At 51.0% G+C, this 17,515-nt stretch overlaps 1 protein-coding gene across 1 annotated transcript in view; it reads right to left on the bottom strand.

Annotated features, from left to right (window-relative positions):
* PHGDH (phosphoglycerate dehydrogenase) overlaps positions 1-17,073 on the bottom strand; it is a 31,481-nt gene extending 14,408 nt beyond the window's left edge. Inside the window, exons 1-5 of the mRNA XM_081815799.1 lie at positions 16,800-17,073; positions 9,122-9,273; positions 7,315-7,380; positions 2,843-2,897; positions 2,650-2,748 (exon numbers count right to left, since the gene is read on the bottom strand). Of these exons, the coding sequence (XP_081671925.1) occupies positions 2,650-2,748; positions 2,843-2,897; positions 7,315-7,380; positions 9,122-9,273; positions 16,800-16,937 (510 nt within the window). The 5' untranslated portion in view covers positions 16,938-17,073. The remainder of the gene's footprint in view (positions 1-2,649; positions 2,749-2,842; positions 2,898-7,314; positions 7,381-9,121; positions 9,274-16,799) is intronic.
* Positions 17,074-17,515: the final 442 nt, after the last annotated feature.

Here is a 17,515-nt window from a genome sequence, read left to right as displayed (position 1 = left end):
TCAACCAGTTACTAAACCTTTTAGCACCAAGCTCACAGTCTCCATCTTAACCCCAAGGGTATCCTAAAAGATCTCACCAATGTCTTACTAAAGTTCACATTTCCAATGTCCATCCTTGAGGAAATGGTCAAATAAAAAGCAATTTGTCCACACAACAGAATTCCATGCAATAGTTTACAAATATGGAAAATTTATTTATTCCAAGACATACATTTTTATCTTAACACCATGTACAATGTTCTATTTTCTATAGGCATAGAATCCCTCTATAGGCCAAGAACTGTATGCATTCCATGTAAACGCATAGAAAAAAGTCTGAGATGATACACACCAAACTGATGTTACCTGTGAGACCAGGACTGGGGTGGTAATCAAGGAGATAAGGATCTATATTTCAAGATACGTGAGGATTCATTCACCTCTTACATGATTAAAATACAATTTTAAATCGTCCAGATATAAGACACTTAAGGATGTTCCTGATCAATCAGTCTAATATCGGTTTCCAAAGAGAGAACAAGGCCAGTTTAAAACAACCTGTGTTTAGTAAACACTGATCATTGTTTCCTGCCCGGATGCTGATAAACCATCTCTTTCACAATTTGTTCAAGAATCTTCCCTCCTTGCCTTTAGAAAATCTTGCTCTTCCCAGCTGCTCAAACATCAACCAAGGAGCTTTGGATGATGCAGGTCAGTCATCTGCACCAAGGCAAAATTCATCTGGACCCAGAAATAGGTTAGGAAGCTCAGTCAAAGTGAGCCGAGAATATAAATGAAGGCCATTTGGGCCACTCTGAAATGACCAGGGCAGCTGGCCAGGGCCGGGGGGCTTGGGGGTGGGTGACCACTCCAAGGCATGTTTTAGCAGTTTACAAAGATCATGTGCCAGAAGCAAGACAGCCTACAGTGACCCTCCGGAGACAGCCGGGCAGAAGAACCCTCAAGGGAAGCAGCGACGTGCTGTGACAGGCAAAACCACCCACACCCTCAAAGCCTCGCTGGGAACGTGGGCGTGTCATGCGTGGTCTGTCGGGACGCACGGATTCACATTCATGAGCAGGCTCTGGACATCTCTGAATCAAACACATGCCCGAGGGCTCAGGGTCCACCTCCCTCGTGCCTCTCGGAAGCAGCCCGGCAGCAGCTGAGAAGCTGAGCCCGGGCCAGATGAGCAGAGAAGCTTACCAATCACTCCCATGACTCAGGAAATGAGGTGGGGCTTTCTGTTTGGGTAAGTCACTGCCCCAAAGTTTCAAGTCCATGATAACCAAGGGTCCTGAGCTAGCAGAGGCCGGTGTGCTTTGGTGCCCTAGGGAGCCATGGGGAAGGGGACAAACAGCCTTCCTGAAGTCTCTGTATCATCAACGAGGCATGCACCTGTTTGGCTATTTCACTCTGAGTCATACTTAACCCAAGGCCCCTGCTTTTAGAGGATCAGAATTGTCTGTGAGCTAAGCCTTAATCCCTCACAAAAGAGGAAGAGAAAGCTCTCCTTGCCGCGTATGGCACCTGGCCAGCCCTGCACAGGAGGGCAAGGCTTCGGTTTGTTCTCATGATCAGTGGATCCTGCCGGGCCCCCGCCCCCTCTCCAGGGATCTAGAAAAATGTGCTGAGGCTTAGGAAAGAGGTCTGGCTGGTGTAAATAAATGTGGTGGGGGAACAGGGACAGCAGGGAGAGGAAGATGTTCAATGTGGTATCACGGGATGCCCACCTGGGTTCTTGTCTACCTTCCATTTGCTGGAGGCCTGAGCAAAAACAAACTCCAGACATCAATATAAAATTAAGGGTTCATCTCTAAGGTTCCTTTTAACTCTATGAAGCCAGAGGGACATGGAGAAAGGGAGGAAGAAGGAGAAAAAGGGAAAATGTCAATTTTTCTAGAAATGATCTGATTGTCAAAACTATTCTCCTTTCTGTTTAATGAAAGCCTTCCTGGCAGCAGTTTGAACACATCATGCTCCTAACAGCAAACAGCGAACAAAGAGTGAACAAGGAGACGTCCACGAGCACTCCTGGCCACCCTGTCACCCGCCCTGACGGGTCCCCTCCTGTGGCTCGGTGGCCTCCCCCTTTGCAAGGTCTCCTGGATCGGCCTCAGGGGATGACAACCCTCCCTCGACCAGAAGAACCACGGAGTTTCCAGAATAGGATGAAACCGGGTCCTGGAGGGAAACAGGGGTCAGGGAGGGTTTCTGAGCAATATGCAAGGTGTTCTAGCCAGCAGGCTTTAACTTCATCTCAGCAGCGTCTAGACAATCACCGCACCGTCCCTTCTGCACTACAGAGCAGAGCTAAAAGGTGGATAGAGACTTGCTCTGCTAGAAGGTTGCAAATTTCCTCCTGTTTCTCTGAATTATCACAGGCAACAGACACAGCCAATCAAAGAGCCCCTGTGGCAGGGGAGGAAAAGTTGAGCAGGATGCATGACCCCGCCGCTCCGCTGGGACCCAGAGCTGACGGACCTCCACCAAGCGTGCCCAGACTTTGAGTTCAGGTATCCAGAATGGCTACCCCGCCGACTTAGTCAGGGGCTCTAAAGGAGGGTCAGACCCTCCATGGACAAAGCCTTCACCTTCTCTCAAGCAAAGCTACCTCTCCCAAAACTGCTACAGGGAGCCCCACGTCAAAGGGGTTCACCAACCTCTTACCTTCATTCCAAAGGACTGCATCCGGGTGGCCACTTCTCTCCCAATTCTGCCCAGGCCAAGAATTCCCAGGATCTTTCCATTTAGCTCTGTTCCCATGAACTGCAACCAAAAAAGCAAAAGGCAAAGTGGCCGAAGTAAGCACCAGGAACCCGGGCGCCGAGCCGGGCGGGACGAGGCAGGGCTGGCTGCTCACCTTCTTCCGTTCCCATTTGCCGTCCTTCATGGAAGCCGTCGCCTGGGGAATCTGCCTGCAAGGACAGACACGGGCTCAGTGGGCCCACGCAGAAGGCGTGTGACGTGAGGTCTGCACAGCTGCCCCCTCTAATGGTCATTCCCCCGGGGAACCAAGCTCAGGCTGGGTCTGGAGCTCAGGTGCAGAGACACCGAGGAGGGTCAAGGGAGTTCAGCAGAGGGAAATCCGTCAGCGAGACCTGATGTGGGAGCCCCAGGATTTCTGTCTCCAGCTAGGAGTCTGATTTCTGTCTCCAGCTGCCTCAACCAGCTGAGTGGCTCCAGGCTGGTAAAAAGCAAGCGCCAATCCTCCGGGGCTCATAGGGATAACGAAATGGGGTATCGAGGGGCTCGGATAACATCAAGTGCTCCAGAAGTTCAAGGATTTTCGTTTTCCTCTTCCATCCAAGGCTGCAACCCATACCTTCCACTGTATCAGTGAACAGCTGGGTACTTATTCTTCCTTGAGAGTTTCTTAAGCCCTAGCCATCTCAGGCTAGACTGGGGTGGGTGGGTGCCAAGTCCATACCACCTCCTGTCCCAAACCACCCCCCCAGCCTATCTCCTCCTCTTGGTTAACTTGGTTAACATGGGGTGTTTTCTGGAAGGGACAGAGGAAGTTAGGGCAGAGTCAGAGGTGAGAGGATGAGAGTATGTCATGTGGGAGGTGGCCACCCAGGCTTCTCTGGAAGCGAAGAAGGGAGACAGAAAACAATGTTTAGAATGTTTAAGGAGTCCCTGCTCTATTTTAGACACTCCATGAGAAATGCTTAGACACGCTTTAGCACATGTCATGCTCACCCCAACTGCATGGAGAGAGACAACCGGGGGGTTCAACACCTTGAACAGCATCATCCCACGCGGAATAGCTGAATGGACTCAAAGCCCAGCACATCCCCAGCACAGTCAGCCTTCTAAGTATTTAAATGCAGTCTTTCCTGCTGGCCACAAAACTCAGAGTGGTGTGTGTGTGCACGCGAGTGTGTGTGTGCGTGTGTAAGGAGGGAGAGACTCCAACATACTGTTCCTGTAGCTCCATCTCACCGAGTTCTTATAAGAAAACATTCTCTTGTGTCTACACACTGCCAGCACACGCTTCCATCTGAGGGTCAGGTTGAGGGGCGATCTGTGCTCCTGCGATCTCACGGGCAAACTCCTAAAGCTTCAGTAACAAGCCTCGTGGGCAAGAATTTCCATCCTGTTCCTCTGGCCCGTCAGTCCTCAGGAGAGGGTCCTTGTGTCAGGAATGTCCCAAGGACAATGACTTGCCTTGAGGAAGGGCTACCTTCTCAGCAAAGCTAGCCTGCTCCTATGCCTCCGACCAAGTGAGACAGAGCCCACCTGCCTCCTCCCAGATCTGGCTCACGTCCTGCTCTCCACCCTCCTGGCCCCACAGTGCCATCCGAGAGAGGGCACGTGGCCCTGGACATCCCAGCCCCCACCAGCTGCTCTACCAGCTACTCACGGATCCTCTCCAGCCTTTAGCACTTTGGGGTCCTCACCGGGCCAGTCTGGGGAGGACCATGATGTGGGCGAGGGGCTTCCCGAGAACCAAATGGTAGCCATCCTGACTTACAAAAAGAGAAGGTAAAGTGGGCGAGATGAAAGCTATGCAGGCCGCATTCTCTTCTCTTTCTTTCTGTGTCACTGTTCTTCCCCTGAACCTCAGGAGCTCCTGCCGTCTGTTCAAAGTCCCCCAGTGTGAGGCCCGTCCAGGCCCCCTCTCTCCACCCACATTGCTCAATGCTCCCAACCTTCTGTCCACAGCACCCACTCTGCCCTCACTGCCCTGCTGGAAAAGCAGTCTGAGCAGACACACAAGAAGGTATGAGAGACTGGCCATGCTTCCTTACTAGAGTGCTTAGTTCTTAATTTTGACGCATCTTTGATGGTGAGGTCGTTGGATGAGAGGTTGGAAATGGGGCACTTCCTTGAAACCACTCCACTTTACCTATTCTTTTTTTTTGTTTAAGATTTTATTTATTTGTCAGAGAGAGCGAGAGAGCACAAGCATGGGGCCGAAGCAGAGGCAGAGGGAGAAACAGACTCCCCGCTGAGCAGGGAGCCCAATGTGGTGCTCGATCCCAGGACCCTGGGATCATGACCTGAGCCAAAGGCAGACGCTTAACTGACTGAGCCACCCAGGTGCCCCCTTTACCTATTCTCTTAAATAAAGCTGGTCTTGGAATAGGAGAAAAATTATTCCTGGCTCCCAAGCCCTTCCTTCCACCTCTAGAAAAAGAGTAAGAGAATTAATTAACTAGAAAGCTGATCAGTCCCTCACTCAAAAACAAAAACAAAAACACCACTGAATTTAACAGCACAAGTGAAAACAGGGCTTGAGGCTTCTCCAGGGGAAATCAGTCCAGCCCAGATGTTCTGGAAGATCCAGACAGCCAGCTCACGGACCCCTTACAGGCTGGGTCCCTTTGGCTGCGCACGCTGTCCCTGTTCCTCCCTTTCTCCAGTCTCCTCTGCTCTTCACTGGCCAGTGAGTAGCAATGAATACTTAAGAGCTCAGGTAGAAATCATGGGGAAGAGTTAGAACAAAGGTCAACTCCTCCAGACCCTGTCCCAGAAGAAGAGAGAACAAGTCTTGAGAGGGGAAAAGAGTAATTTCTGGGCCCCAGAAGCTTCAGGCCTGAGTAGAGAAATAAAGAGTCTTGGCTGCCTGGGTCCCCTGGTTTAAGGATCCAAGGGTGTGTGAAGGGACCTAGTGAACTCCCTGCCCTGTCCATTGGCTCCTTGCCCTCCCCTCTGACCACAGAAGTGCCCGAATTGCCTATTCAACAACAGTACTCGATACAATCATTCTACTACCCAATACAGGAAGATTCATGCCCATTCTGCGCTGTATCCAGTGGTTCCTAGGCTGTCCCCTCTACTCAAGAGGCCCACACCCCCAGAATTCCTGCTGGAAGAGCAAGACATTTGATCATTTGAATTCCCTTGTGTTAAGAATCCACAGGTAGGGACACCTGAGTGGCTCAGTTGGTTAAGCGTCTGCCTTCCAGGTCATGATCCCAGGGTCCTGGGATGGAGTCCTGCATCGGATTCCTTGCTCAGCGGGGAGCCTGCTTCTCCCTCTGCCTGCCGCTCTCCTTGCTTGTGCTCTCTCTCTGACAAATAAATAAATAAAATCTTAAAAAAAAAATCCACAAGTAGATAGAGCTTTTACTCCCTTCTATCACGATAAAGATCTGTAAGCCTAGTACAGAGGTAAGCCCTGGGGGCCAGGGCAATCAGTGAGGGACACAGCCCCGCCAGGGAATCAAGAGAGAGCTTCTCAGATGAATTAACACTTGAGCTTAATCTTGAAGAATAAGAGTTACCTGGATAAAGATGATAGGGAAGAGTTTAGTTAAAAGTTATCAATTGATATCTCAATATTAGTTCACTGATTGTGATCAAAGCACCATATTAATGTCCCATGTTAATAATAGGAAGACTGGGTATGAAGTATATGGGTCCTTCTACTATTTTTTTTTTTAAAGATTTTATTTATTTATTTGACAGAGAGAGACACATTGAGAGAGGAGCACAGGCAGGGGGAGTGGAGGGGGGAGAGGCAGGCTTCCCGCTGAGCGGGGAGCCCTATGCGGGGCTCGATCCCAGGACCCTGGGACCATGACCTGAGCCGAAGGCAGACGCTTAACGACTGAGCCACCCAGGCGCCCCGAGTCCTTCTACTATCTTTACAACTTTTCTTTATATCTAAAACTCCTAAAATAAAAAGTTTGTTAAAAAATCCCCATGCCAAGTTTCACGCCTTACCGATCAAATAAGAATCTCTGGAGCGCGGGCCAGGCATTAGTATTTTTTTTAAGATCCCAGATGATATCAATGTGCAACAAAGTCTGGGAACCTCTGGGTTATGAGAGGTATCTGAGGTATGGAGGCTGTTACATTTTGGCATTAATTCACTCAAAAATGTTCCGAACTAAATAAAAATGTTGAGCGCTGCTTCTATTTTATACCTATGTGCAGTTGGATTTTTAATAATGAGTGTGATAAAAATAAAACACCGGAAAGACTCAGAAAAAAAAAAGATGGGGAAGGATATTCCAGGGAGCAGAACCGCATTTTCGAGGCTTAGAGGTTCGAGAAGCCAGAGGATGGCGTGGACCACAGGAAATGACTAAGGAGGAGAGGAAGATGGCACACAGTTATTTTCTCAATGAGCCTGCTCCGGTTAAGGAGCAGCCAAGCTGAATGCCCATCCCCTACCGGGCCCCTTGGCGAGAAGCCACCTGAACTCTGTGTGCCAGAACCAGTGTATCAAATGTTTCATAAAGGATGAGTGCCCTTGAAGGTTCTCGGCAGTGTGCACGGTGCCTTGCAGAAGTTTTCTACCCTTCTCCGGGTCACTTTGTTTGGGGAGTCATAACCACGGACACACCAGAGGCTGGCTCTGCTGAGAAGATAGGGACTTACCTGGCCAGGCACATGATCATCCCGCAGGTGAGCTCCGCAGCACTGAGGCTATTCCCATTGGGGGTGCTAAAGATGGAAGAAGGGAGGGGACGTCAGTGGATCCAGACCCATATTCCTACTCCTGTCCCAACAGAAAGCCCGGAGTGTGATGCGCTCACTCTCCTGCCCCCTCAGCTCACCTGCTCTTAAAACCAACCCCCCAACCCCATGCCTCCCACCTGGGCTCTCTGATGGACTCCTGCCCAATCCCAGGGCTAGAGGGAAACCCCCCTGCCCTGGCTTTATGCTTTCACGAGGAGGGACTTCAGTTGGAGGGACACACCTGGCCTCTCTACCCAAGCTCTTCTCCCAAGGCGGAGAAGTGTCTCGCTCGATTGGAAGATATATGTGTGGCTCCGCATTTCTCTTTCCTCTCGTTTCAGGATCTACCTGCCTCCGGGAAGCACGGATTCCCGCTGCTCTTGCCATCACTCTTCCTGAGACTGTGACCAAGATGGGTGATCACGCAAGCCTATCAAATTCAGGTCAGCCCACTGCCCACACAGCTTCATCAAGCTGCCCAGCCTGGCTTCTGTCAGTAACAAAGCTAGGATTTTTTTCTCCACCTGTTTGACTTCTCCTATCTCTCCACACGTTCTGACGTGAGACAGCTTCCTCACACCTTAATGCACAGGGCCATGCTGACTCGGCCCATTTCACAGAAAGGAGAATAGAGCTGAAACCCATAAAACTATTCTTCTTTTCTCAAAGACTCTTTTTTTGATTTTTGGCTTTGGAATAATTTTTTAGCACCCATGTTCACCTTCCTTTTTCCTCTATTGGATCTTTTCATCTCTAGAAATGAAGATGACAAGGAGGGAAAAGTCAAGAGATCTTATCGCACCTCCCCCCAAAAAAAAGTCAAGAGAAAAGGATTCTCAGAGTCTGTCTTTCCACCTAGTTTCCGATCTAACCCTGCAAACAGGCTGTACTGGGATGTAGGAGGGGGTGCAGGGCAGGGGGCGATGCCTCCGTGTCCAGGGCAAGAATGTAGGATGCGTTACCATTTAACATTTCTTCTGCTGGATATTGACCTCCGTCAGATGACCAATTAACCCCTGCACCATAGGAGAAGTGAAGGGAAGGGAGAGGAAGGTTTTGAGGACACCGAACTTCTCAAGGGAAGGGAAAAGGCTTGGGGATGAAGAAGCGGGCGACAATCACCTTGCCACACTATCTAAGTGCCAGACGGGGGCCAGAAGCAAGTGTGGCCGAGTCCTGGCGTGCAGTCATGACCTCTGCACTGAGTTTCTGCAAAAACAGCTCTAGCGGGGACGCTTCCCCTCTCGGCACTGGAGTGTGAAAGAGAAACTGGGGTTCCTGGCTGCAGAAGGGTGCCGGGCAGGGAGGAAGGGAAAGAATGTAGAGCCACTCAACTAGCAAAGGCTGGGCACCTGCAGAGGGGGGACCGAGCAAAGCAGAGCTAACGAACATCCTGTTCCAGCCAGAACGACGGAGGGAAAGGGGCAGCACTGGGGCAGGAAAGGCAGATAAATTCGCTAACATTCCTCTGATTCCCAACCAGGCTGTGCTTCAGACGTCCGTGGAGTGGGTTTGTGAAGTGACCCGAGATTACAACAAGAGCCTCCTTGTCAAGAACCTGGGGAACCACGACGCTGTGAGCACGGACCGCCTGTCTGGACTCGGCCTGGCCCAGACATCCTTCTGGAAGCCCATCCTACTCTGACCCAGCCTTCTCTAACCTAAGTTTTCCTCTCCCGCTGTGTGGTGAGGCCCCACCCCCACCCCCCGGGGCTCCACGACGTACTTCATGACCAGAACGCCCTTCCTGGTGGCAGCCTCCAGGTCCACGTTGTCCACGCCCGTGCCGGCCCTGCCCACCACTTGGAGCTTCTCTGCCGCGTTGATGACATCAGCAGTCACCTTGGTGGCTGAGCGGACGATGAGGCCTTCACAGTCCTGAGACAGAAGAAACATCTGGGTCCACAGTTGGTCCTCAAGACCTCCTAGCACCTCTTTGCCCAAAGGGGGAGTTCCTGCATGCTGGCTGAGTTTGGATAGCTTCAGAGAGAGGAAGCTGATAGCATCCCCATCCGGAAGGGGCTACCAGCAGGTAGGCCTGGGGTCAAATCCAAGCTCCATCCCCCATGAGCTACGAATCTGAGACTTGGCCTCCTCAAGTGTGTGAGGGGAAGTGAGAAAGGACAGGTACAGCCTCCGACATGCTCCCTGGCTCTGCTCAATGGCCAGCACCTCCACCATCGGACATGGTGCTGCTGAAGGGGGACTGAATTCTACTTTGTAAGCCCCAGTGACTGGCACGCAGAAGGCGCTCGGTAAGTGCTAGCTGGCTGAATGACTAAGACGTGAACCAAAGACAAACTGTTGAAAGAAAGACATTTCCTAAAATAGAGACCAAAGTAAGGGGAGGACGGGAGAATAATCAAACTGGTCTATAGCTGCTCAAAAACGCAGGCAATTTGGGGCTACAAATATACATATGCAAAAAGTAAATACTTTCTGGATTCATCATAGCTGCTTCACTTGGGCTAAGCTAATCCCCAAGACAGTCTTTCTTAGGCTCATCCAGAATCTTGTGATATCTTCTCAGAATGATGATATTGTTGCCCAAACACCCAATGAGAGTCCCCAAGAAATGGATCGAGTGAGCCATGCTCTGTCCCAAACTGGCTGTCCAGGGTTGGTAAGGAAGTAAGTGCTGTTGTTGCAAAAGCAGCAATCTGTGGGGATCGGGAGGCTGGGGTTCCAGTCACGGTGCTAAGTCCCCCCCACTCCTGGTCGTCATCTGTAAAATAAGAGGGTTGGAACAGATGGCTCCCCCGGGTCCTTCCCACATCTGATCTGACACCAATGATGTAAACCTCTTTGCAATTTCCACAGAGAGCCAGATGCGGGACCCTTCCCAGGCTCCCCAAGCCCTTTTATTATGTCTGCAGTTCTGAAACAGAACCTCAAAATGTGACACTCCAAACAATATTGTCCAACTCCATTTCACAGATGAGACACTGAAGCCCAACAAGATCAAGGATGCCCGTGTCCCCTCCTCCTGCCCTTTTCATGCCCTCCTTCCATCCACTGGGTGCCTGGTAGGTATGTATCTGGCATTATGCTAGACTCTGTTAAGACAAGATGAAGAAGTCACAGCCCCACCCCTCAAGGGGCTCACAGTGCCAGAGACCCCAAAACTCACCAGTACACATGTATGCTGTGACTTCTGAGTGTCCAAGGCACACAGACACGGAAAGGTTAGAGGAACCAAATAGGAGCCACCCCATCTGGGCTGACTGCCAACACCGGCCAAAGCCAGGGGAATCTTGAGGGTGCTTGGAATTCCTCCCTCTAAAGAGCAGCCTAGTTGAACATTAGCCAATGCCTGGGCACACGGGGACACTGCTGACTGTCCCACATTCAAGTCCACTACACTTGGTTCCAAAGAAAAGGCTTCCCCTGCCTGGCCACCCACTACCAACTTTTTAAGGCACAGTCAACTTCTCTTCCACGAAACCTTGCCAATGACGATGGACTCAGTATCACTCTCTCCCCCTATTTTTCTATCATCTGTTTTACATTCAGGTATCCTCTGTCTGACCTGCAATTTGGTCTCTTCATCTATATTTTACATCTCAAAAGCAGGACTATCTTCATAGCTGATGCTAAAACACTGCGTTGAATAGATGAATTCAGCGATTTGAGAGGCCGGTGGAAACCTATCCTCACCATTCTCCCCACCACCACCTTCCTTCCCTAAATAATTCAAACATGTCACATGGTCAAAAATCCACAATGGGAAATCCCTTCTCTTGACTGTGATAAGGAGGCATCAGATCTACTTGACAGCACTCAAGAGTTTTGTGAGCATAAGAAAGAGAGAGATGGGAGAAAAATGTTCTGATACTGACAAATTGATCAACAGAACCAAATAGGCACCTGACAAATAGACCCATGTATGTCTGGGACAGACAAACAGACCCATGTATGTCAAACTGATGGGGAAAGGAAGAGCTATGTGATAAAGGGTATTAGGAAAATTTAGGTAAAAAAAACTCACTACAAATTTTTAAAAATCCAGAAGAATTAAATAATTTTTTAAAGATAAGCATTAGAAGAAAATGTAAGGGGATATTTTTATGATCTCAGAATGGGGAAGCTTCATAAGCAAGGCAAAAATCTCAGAAACCATAAAAGAAAATACCGACAAATTTGATAACTTTTCAAATGTCAATTTTTTTTTTTTTAAGTAAGCTCTAGGACCCATGACCCCTGAAGATCAAGAGTCGTGTGCTCTAACAATTTTCAAATGTTAATTTCTTATGGAAAAGATCCCATAAACAAAGTTAAAGTCAAGTGATAGGCTTAATATGGGGGAAAATCCTTACACCATATATGACAGAACAAAGACTCATCACCAAAAATAATCAAGGCTTCCTATGAATCATTTTCTTAAATGATAAAGAACCCAGTACAAAAACAGGTGAAGGTCCAAGCTGGTAATTCGCAGGAGAAACACAAAGTGGCCAGTAACTTTTAAAGACTCTTAAACTGCTAGATATCAAGAAAATGTAAATTTTGGGGATGCCTGGGTGGCTCAGTTGGTTAAGCGTCTGCCTTGGACTCAGGTCATGATCCCGGGGTCCTGGGATCGAGTCCCACATGGGGCTCCCTGCTCAGCGGGGAGTCTGCTTCTCCCTCTCCTTCCCACTCATGGTGTTCTCTCTCGCTATCTCTGCCTGTCTCTCTCTCAAATAAATAAATAAAATCGTAAAAAAAAAGAAAATGTAAATTTTAAAATGTGGTATTTTCAGGCATCATATTGGCAAAACGAAAAGTGGTAATAGTCCACATTGGTGAGCGTGCAGGGAAAAAGGAGTATAAATTGCACAACCCGGAGAGGGCAATCAGGCAGCGTGCGAGCACATTTTCACCGTGCATTCCCTCACCACCAGTTCTGACACCTCTGGTCACTACTAACACACTGAGGAAGTCAAACCTCCTTTGAAGTGGTCAGTCCAGGACCAAGGGTCAACTGACAAGAAGCAGGCCTGGAGCGGGACCACCCAAAGAGTCACAGTCTTTTCACCTTGCCACTCTAGTATCAAGTTCCTGGGCCCAAATCTGAGGCACAGTCCTGCTCCGGATGCTCTACCCAATCACCCCGTTGGGCCCCAAGAATCTGGCCTCCTCAAATGCTTTCTCCAAAGCCACCACCACCCTCCCCAAACCTTAGGAATCTGCTTCCCACGGCGGGCGGGGGTGGGGGGGCGCTGCAGAGTCCCAGCAGCCCACCCCATGCTTGCAGACCCCAGGACAAGCACAGAAACAGCACGATTAGCCTTGAACAGGCCCAGCCTTGTCTACATAGGATTGTTACCCCGTAGTCTCTCCATACTTTTCCCTCAAGGGAGGCATCCTTCAGACCAGCCTTCTTTGAAGCCAGAAGTCTGAAGCGTTTCCAGTCCGACCAGTACAGATGTTCATTCAGAGCTCACCTATCCCAAGTAGGGAATCCGCCTTTGGAGACTCCCCTTCAGCCGACCCTGGTCCCACACTGAGCCAGGGTCCACTAGCTTTCAAGGTCTCTTAACACCCTCCACTACCCCCCATTTCATGCAGTTCTTGATTCAATCGCATCACCAATTGATACGTTCAATCAGCACATATTGATTGAGAGCCTACTGGTGACCTATCTCCTGCCGACCCCTCAAAACCCCAGCACTCCTAGATACCATCCCCTCCTCAGGTCACAAGTCACCCCTCCAAGACTTGGCTCCAAGCAGCCTGCTCCTCTACTCTACTTATGCAAACTGCAGGCCTTAGCACACCCTCCCACGCCCTCAGTGCAGTCGGCTGTGACTACAGCTTTCTTTTCTCCAGCGTCGTGGGGGCCATTTTGGCCACCTCTCAAAACTGCACCCATTTTGCCGCAGCTGTCTTAGAGCTGGAAAACGGCCACTCCTCTGCTGGATTTATAGTTGTTCCAGAAAAACTATGCTAACTCAGCAGTAGAAAGCATTCACATTTCTCAAGTTCAAACACGCTTCCTTTCCCAAGGAGGACAGGCTTGGCCTTGAGGGTGATTCTAGCATGGCTGGTGCCTCTGACTTAAATCATACAGAAAGCCAAACTCTTCAGGTCGTTGTTCCCCAGCTAGAGGATGCAGGAAGGTGCTGTTTGGCACTATATGTGTGATTCTGATTTAGTAGATGTCTATTTAACTTCTGCAAATTAAATCCTAGTGCAAAGGCTGAGAACTTGCTAATTTTTTTCAAAGATTTATTTATTTTTATTTTAGAGAGAGAGAGCACGCGCGTGCGCACGCAGTCGAGCAGGGGCAGAGGGAGAAAGAGAATCCTCAAGCTGACTCCCTGCTGAGAGCGGAGCCCGACTGGGCGCTCAGTCCCAGGACCCTGAGATCATGACCTGAGCCGAAATCAAGAGTCAGACGCTTAACTGACTGAGCCACCCAGGCACCCAGAACTTGCTATTTTAAAAGAGCCTTTCAAAAGATGGACTCTTGCATGGAAAATTTTCCCCTTCTCGATCTTTCTTAAAATTCTGAGATAGAGATATAAATGTGCTCAGTAAGTTAAATGCATTACTAGCATGTGGCTTACTGGTTTCTGACCAGCACTGCTATTCAATAAAACAAAGAAAAATACATGTATCACATATAGTAAGGGTATTATTTCATGGAACTTTAGTGTGTGTGTGTACACATATGTATGTGTATCCTGAGTTATGATGCAGAATGAATTTCTTCTTGTGGGTCATGGTCAAAGTTTAAAAGCCAGGGATACGTGGTAATATTTAAAGGCTGCTATGTATACGGTTTATTTAAGATGTCACATCTGCTGATAGAAGAGGGGTCCCCAGTCTAAGAGTTTTGTGAGTTCTGAACACGATGCTTTACTATTCCAAGCCAGTGTTTTCCATACTTTTTTGACTAAGATTTACAGTAAGAAACATATGTTTAAGTTGTGGTTTTATACTCACAAACCGCACAGGTCGCAACACGGCCCACATAACTGAAACAAATTTCATGACACACTACTTAGCCTGACTATCTGCCTTGCTCCCAGATATTTCTTATTTTGTTTTGTAAAATGCTAATCACGACCCATTAAACCGACTTTACTACCCACTAATGTGCAGTGACTTGCTCGGAGTCTGAAAAGCCCCATTCTCGGGGGCGGGTGGGGGATGCGGAGTAATTGTACATCCTGACCACGGACTGAACGAGAGCAAACTGTGTCTGCCCGGAATACCAAGGCGTGGGAACAGAGGCCAGGCCTGGGCAGGCAATGTGCTCAAGCGTCCTGGAGAATTAAAGATTTCAGTGGGAGAGGGCAGGGGGTACGAACTTGGGACACCTTTCCACCCAGAATAAAAGGACACAGTATGGACATGGCGCCCCTCCAGTGGGCTGCCCAGGTGGACTAGCTGGCATTCTGAAGCGAATGTTTTAGAAAGACAGACCCGAAGGCTGGGGGCTCCCCGAATAGCCCAGCCACGCCCCAGCCAGCCAGTAGCCCACAAACACCCCTCCCTCCTCTCCCACCAGGAGCTTTCAGTGCCTTTAAAATGTCCTCCAACTTGCAGCTCCAGACTCCAGCAGCCCACCCGGCCAACTTCCCAACTTCACGAACCCCTCCACAACTGGAGAGGCCTCCCGTTCTTCTCAATTCTGCCTTTACCCCACCTGCCCCCCTCCCTCGAAATCCTACAAATGAGGATTTCTAATTTCCACAGGAAAGCTACAAAGCCCCAAGTGAGGCCACTCATCCCACCCTGGTGCTGTGGCGGAGGTGAGAGTCAGAAGCGGGTCTGGAGGCCATTGCACTGCCTTCTGGCCATTGCCCTGAGCGAAGGCCACTGACAGCACCCATACAAAAGAGGAGGGGACAAGCGGGAGGTGCCTGCCTCCCATCCAGTCCTACCGCGCTCCAAGGATCAGGTCGTGAGCCCCTGTCCCCCACCCCATTCAGGCTAATCACCCCCCTTTTGTCCACTTTTGCAGTAGCAGGGCAGAGACTAGGCTGCTGGGTGGTCTCACTTGGCACTCACGTGCTGTGCCATCTGGTCAATCCTGGGGTGTCCTGGAGTGTTGGCCAGGCTCCCCAAGGAGTCCACAAGCTTCCCGAAGGCGGGGACTCAGACACTTCTCTAAGTCCGGGACAGCACGAGACTTACTCTCTGAGTGCCCAGATACAGCACCATGGCGGTGGAGGGGGTGGGGGGCACGTGCCGTGGAGAAACACAGCAGCAAATACAAGGGCAAGCAAGGGAGCACCGACAGTTTGCAGGACCATGTGGTTCCGGCACAGCTCCAGCAACTGCGGCCGCTCTGTGGTTTGATTCAGGGGGCCCTTCGGGGAGAAAATGGAGGGGTTGGATGTGCGCTGGGGTCGAGCGAGGTTGGTAGGAGGCGGCAGAGCGGGGCTGTGGGGAGAGAATACCTCGGACAGTGGGGCATCGACCCCCGCATGCTGGGTGCAGGAACTAGAGTCAAGAAGGGCTCACAAAGTAAATGTCCTGCACGAGGCCACCAAAGCTCACAGGACCCTTACAAACGACCCCTAGAGAAAGATCTGAAGTAGCCGGTGGTGCTAACTATGCAGCACAACAAACCGGTACGTGCCTGAGAAGGATTTGCTAAGAAACAGAAATTTCCTGGGGGCGTTTGGGATCGGATTCTAATCCAGTCTGGTCATTCCTGACCAGCGATTGAGGCCAACGGTGAGGCAGGCGGGCAGGAACTAAAGCCTGGATCCCGGGGTGGGGGTGGGGGGTGGCAGGGGCGGCCGCGCCCCCCGCCCGCCCCCCTTTCCTGTGAAGGCTCCCTGGAGGCCGAGGGGCGGGGAAAACTCGCGGCAGTCTTGCATCAGACGAAAGGCGGGTACGGTTGCTGCCCTAACCGGGCCGCCTTGTCTGCAGCCTCTCCAGCTGCCACGAGACAGGCTGTGGCTCTGCCAGCGCCCCCCACCCCATCCCACCCCATCCCACCCCACCCCACGCTCCACCCACCCCCGGGGAAAGCTGGACTCGGCCGGGCTCGCCAGGACTTAGTCCGGGGAGGATCGCGGGTCCCTGGGCTCCCCGCGCGGAAGCCACTTTGGCGCCCTTTCCCGCCCTCGCCCCCGCCCCCCCGCCAGGGCCACTGTGCGCCTTCGCGCGGGCATCCCTCGGGGCAGCCCGCAGGACCAGTTGGAGCAGCCTGCACTTTGCAGTGCTGGCGGGAGGCGAGCCAACGTGAAACACGCGGTTGCAAACTGAACGCAAAGTTTGCATCCCGCTCGCCGCGGTTTGTTTCTCCCTCCCCCAGCCCCCAATCTCGGGAGGCCCCAGGATTGACTGGTACCGGGGACGGGGGTGGGGGTGGGGCGCGCTGGCCCCGGCGCCGGCCGGCCGGTTTCGGCAGGGGATGATGCCATGTCACCAAACCCTCGTCTCTCTTCCGTTCGCCTTACCTGCAACTCGGCTATCAGCTCCTCTTTGCTCAGGTTCTGCTTCTCCACCACCTGCAGCCCTCCATCTTGCAGGATCTTCCGGCAGCAAGGGTCCAGGCTGTCACTGATGAGCACTTTCCGCAGATTTGCAAAGGCCATTGCCGGAGTCGGCCTCGGAATCGGCCGCTCCCGCGGGGCAGAAGCACCTAAGCCGAGAAACTGCAGTTCCGGCGGGCGGGCTGGTGTAACTGGGCAGGATTCTTGATCTCCCGCTCCCCTTTTATCTCCCCCTTCTGCTCCTACCGCCTCCTTCTGATTGGACAAAAATACTCAAACTCTCGGTGACTCCGCCTCCTCCTCGCAGCTCGAGCCTTCAGTTCCCCGCCCACTTTATTATTCTCCAGCGACGAATTTCTCAATCTCAGCGAAAGCTACACCTGGTGAGCATATAGAAACACAATTTGCGCTGACTAGCTGATTCATATCTCACACAGAAATATTTGTTCTCACCCTGAGAGAAATGTTTCATGTTCACTTCTTTCTCCCGAAGAACGTATTCAATAATTCCTTAACAAGAATTTAATGAACGCACCTATTATGTGCAAGGCACCGTGCTGGATGCTGAAGGGGCTCGGACATCCCCTGGTGGGCTAACACCGAGGGTACCAAAGGCAGGCACGGAAAGTTACATAGTGAAAAGCAATAGGAAGCTTTCTGAGACCTCACAAAGCAGTGCT

The sequence above is a fragment of the Leptonychotes weddellii genome, chromosome 4 (genome assembly GCF_054177405.1).
Source record: "Leptonychotes weddellii isolate Sample4059 chromosome 4, ASM5417740v2, whole genome shotgun sequence".
Taxonomy (NCBI): domain Eukaryota; kingdom Metazoa; phylum Chordata; class Mammalia; order Carnivora; family Phocidae; genus Leptonychotes; species Leptonychotes weddellii.
Note: the sequence above shows the minus strand (reverse complement) of the source record. Positions and strands in the feature narration are given on the sequence as shown.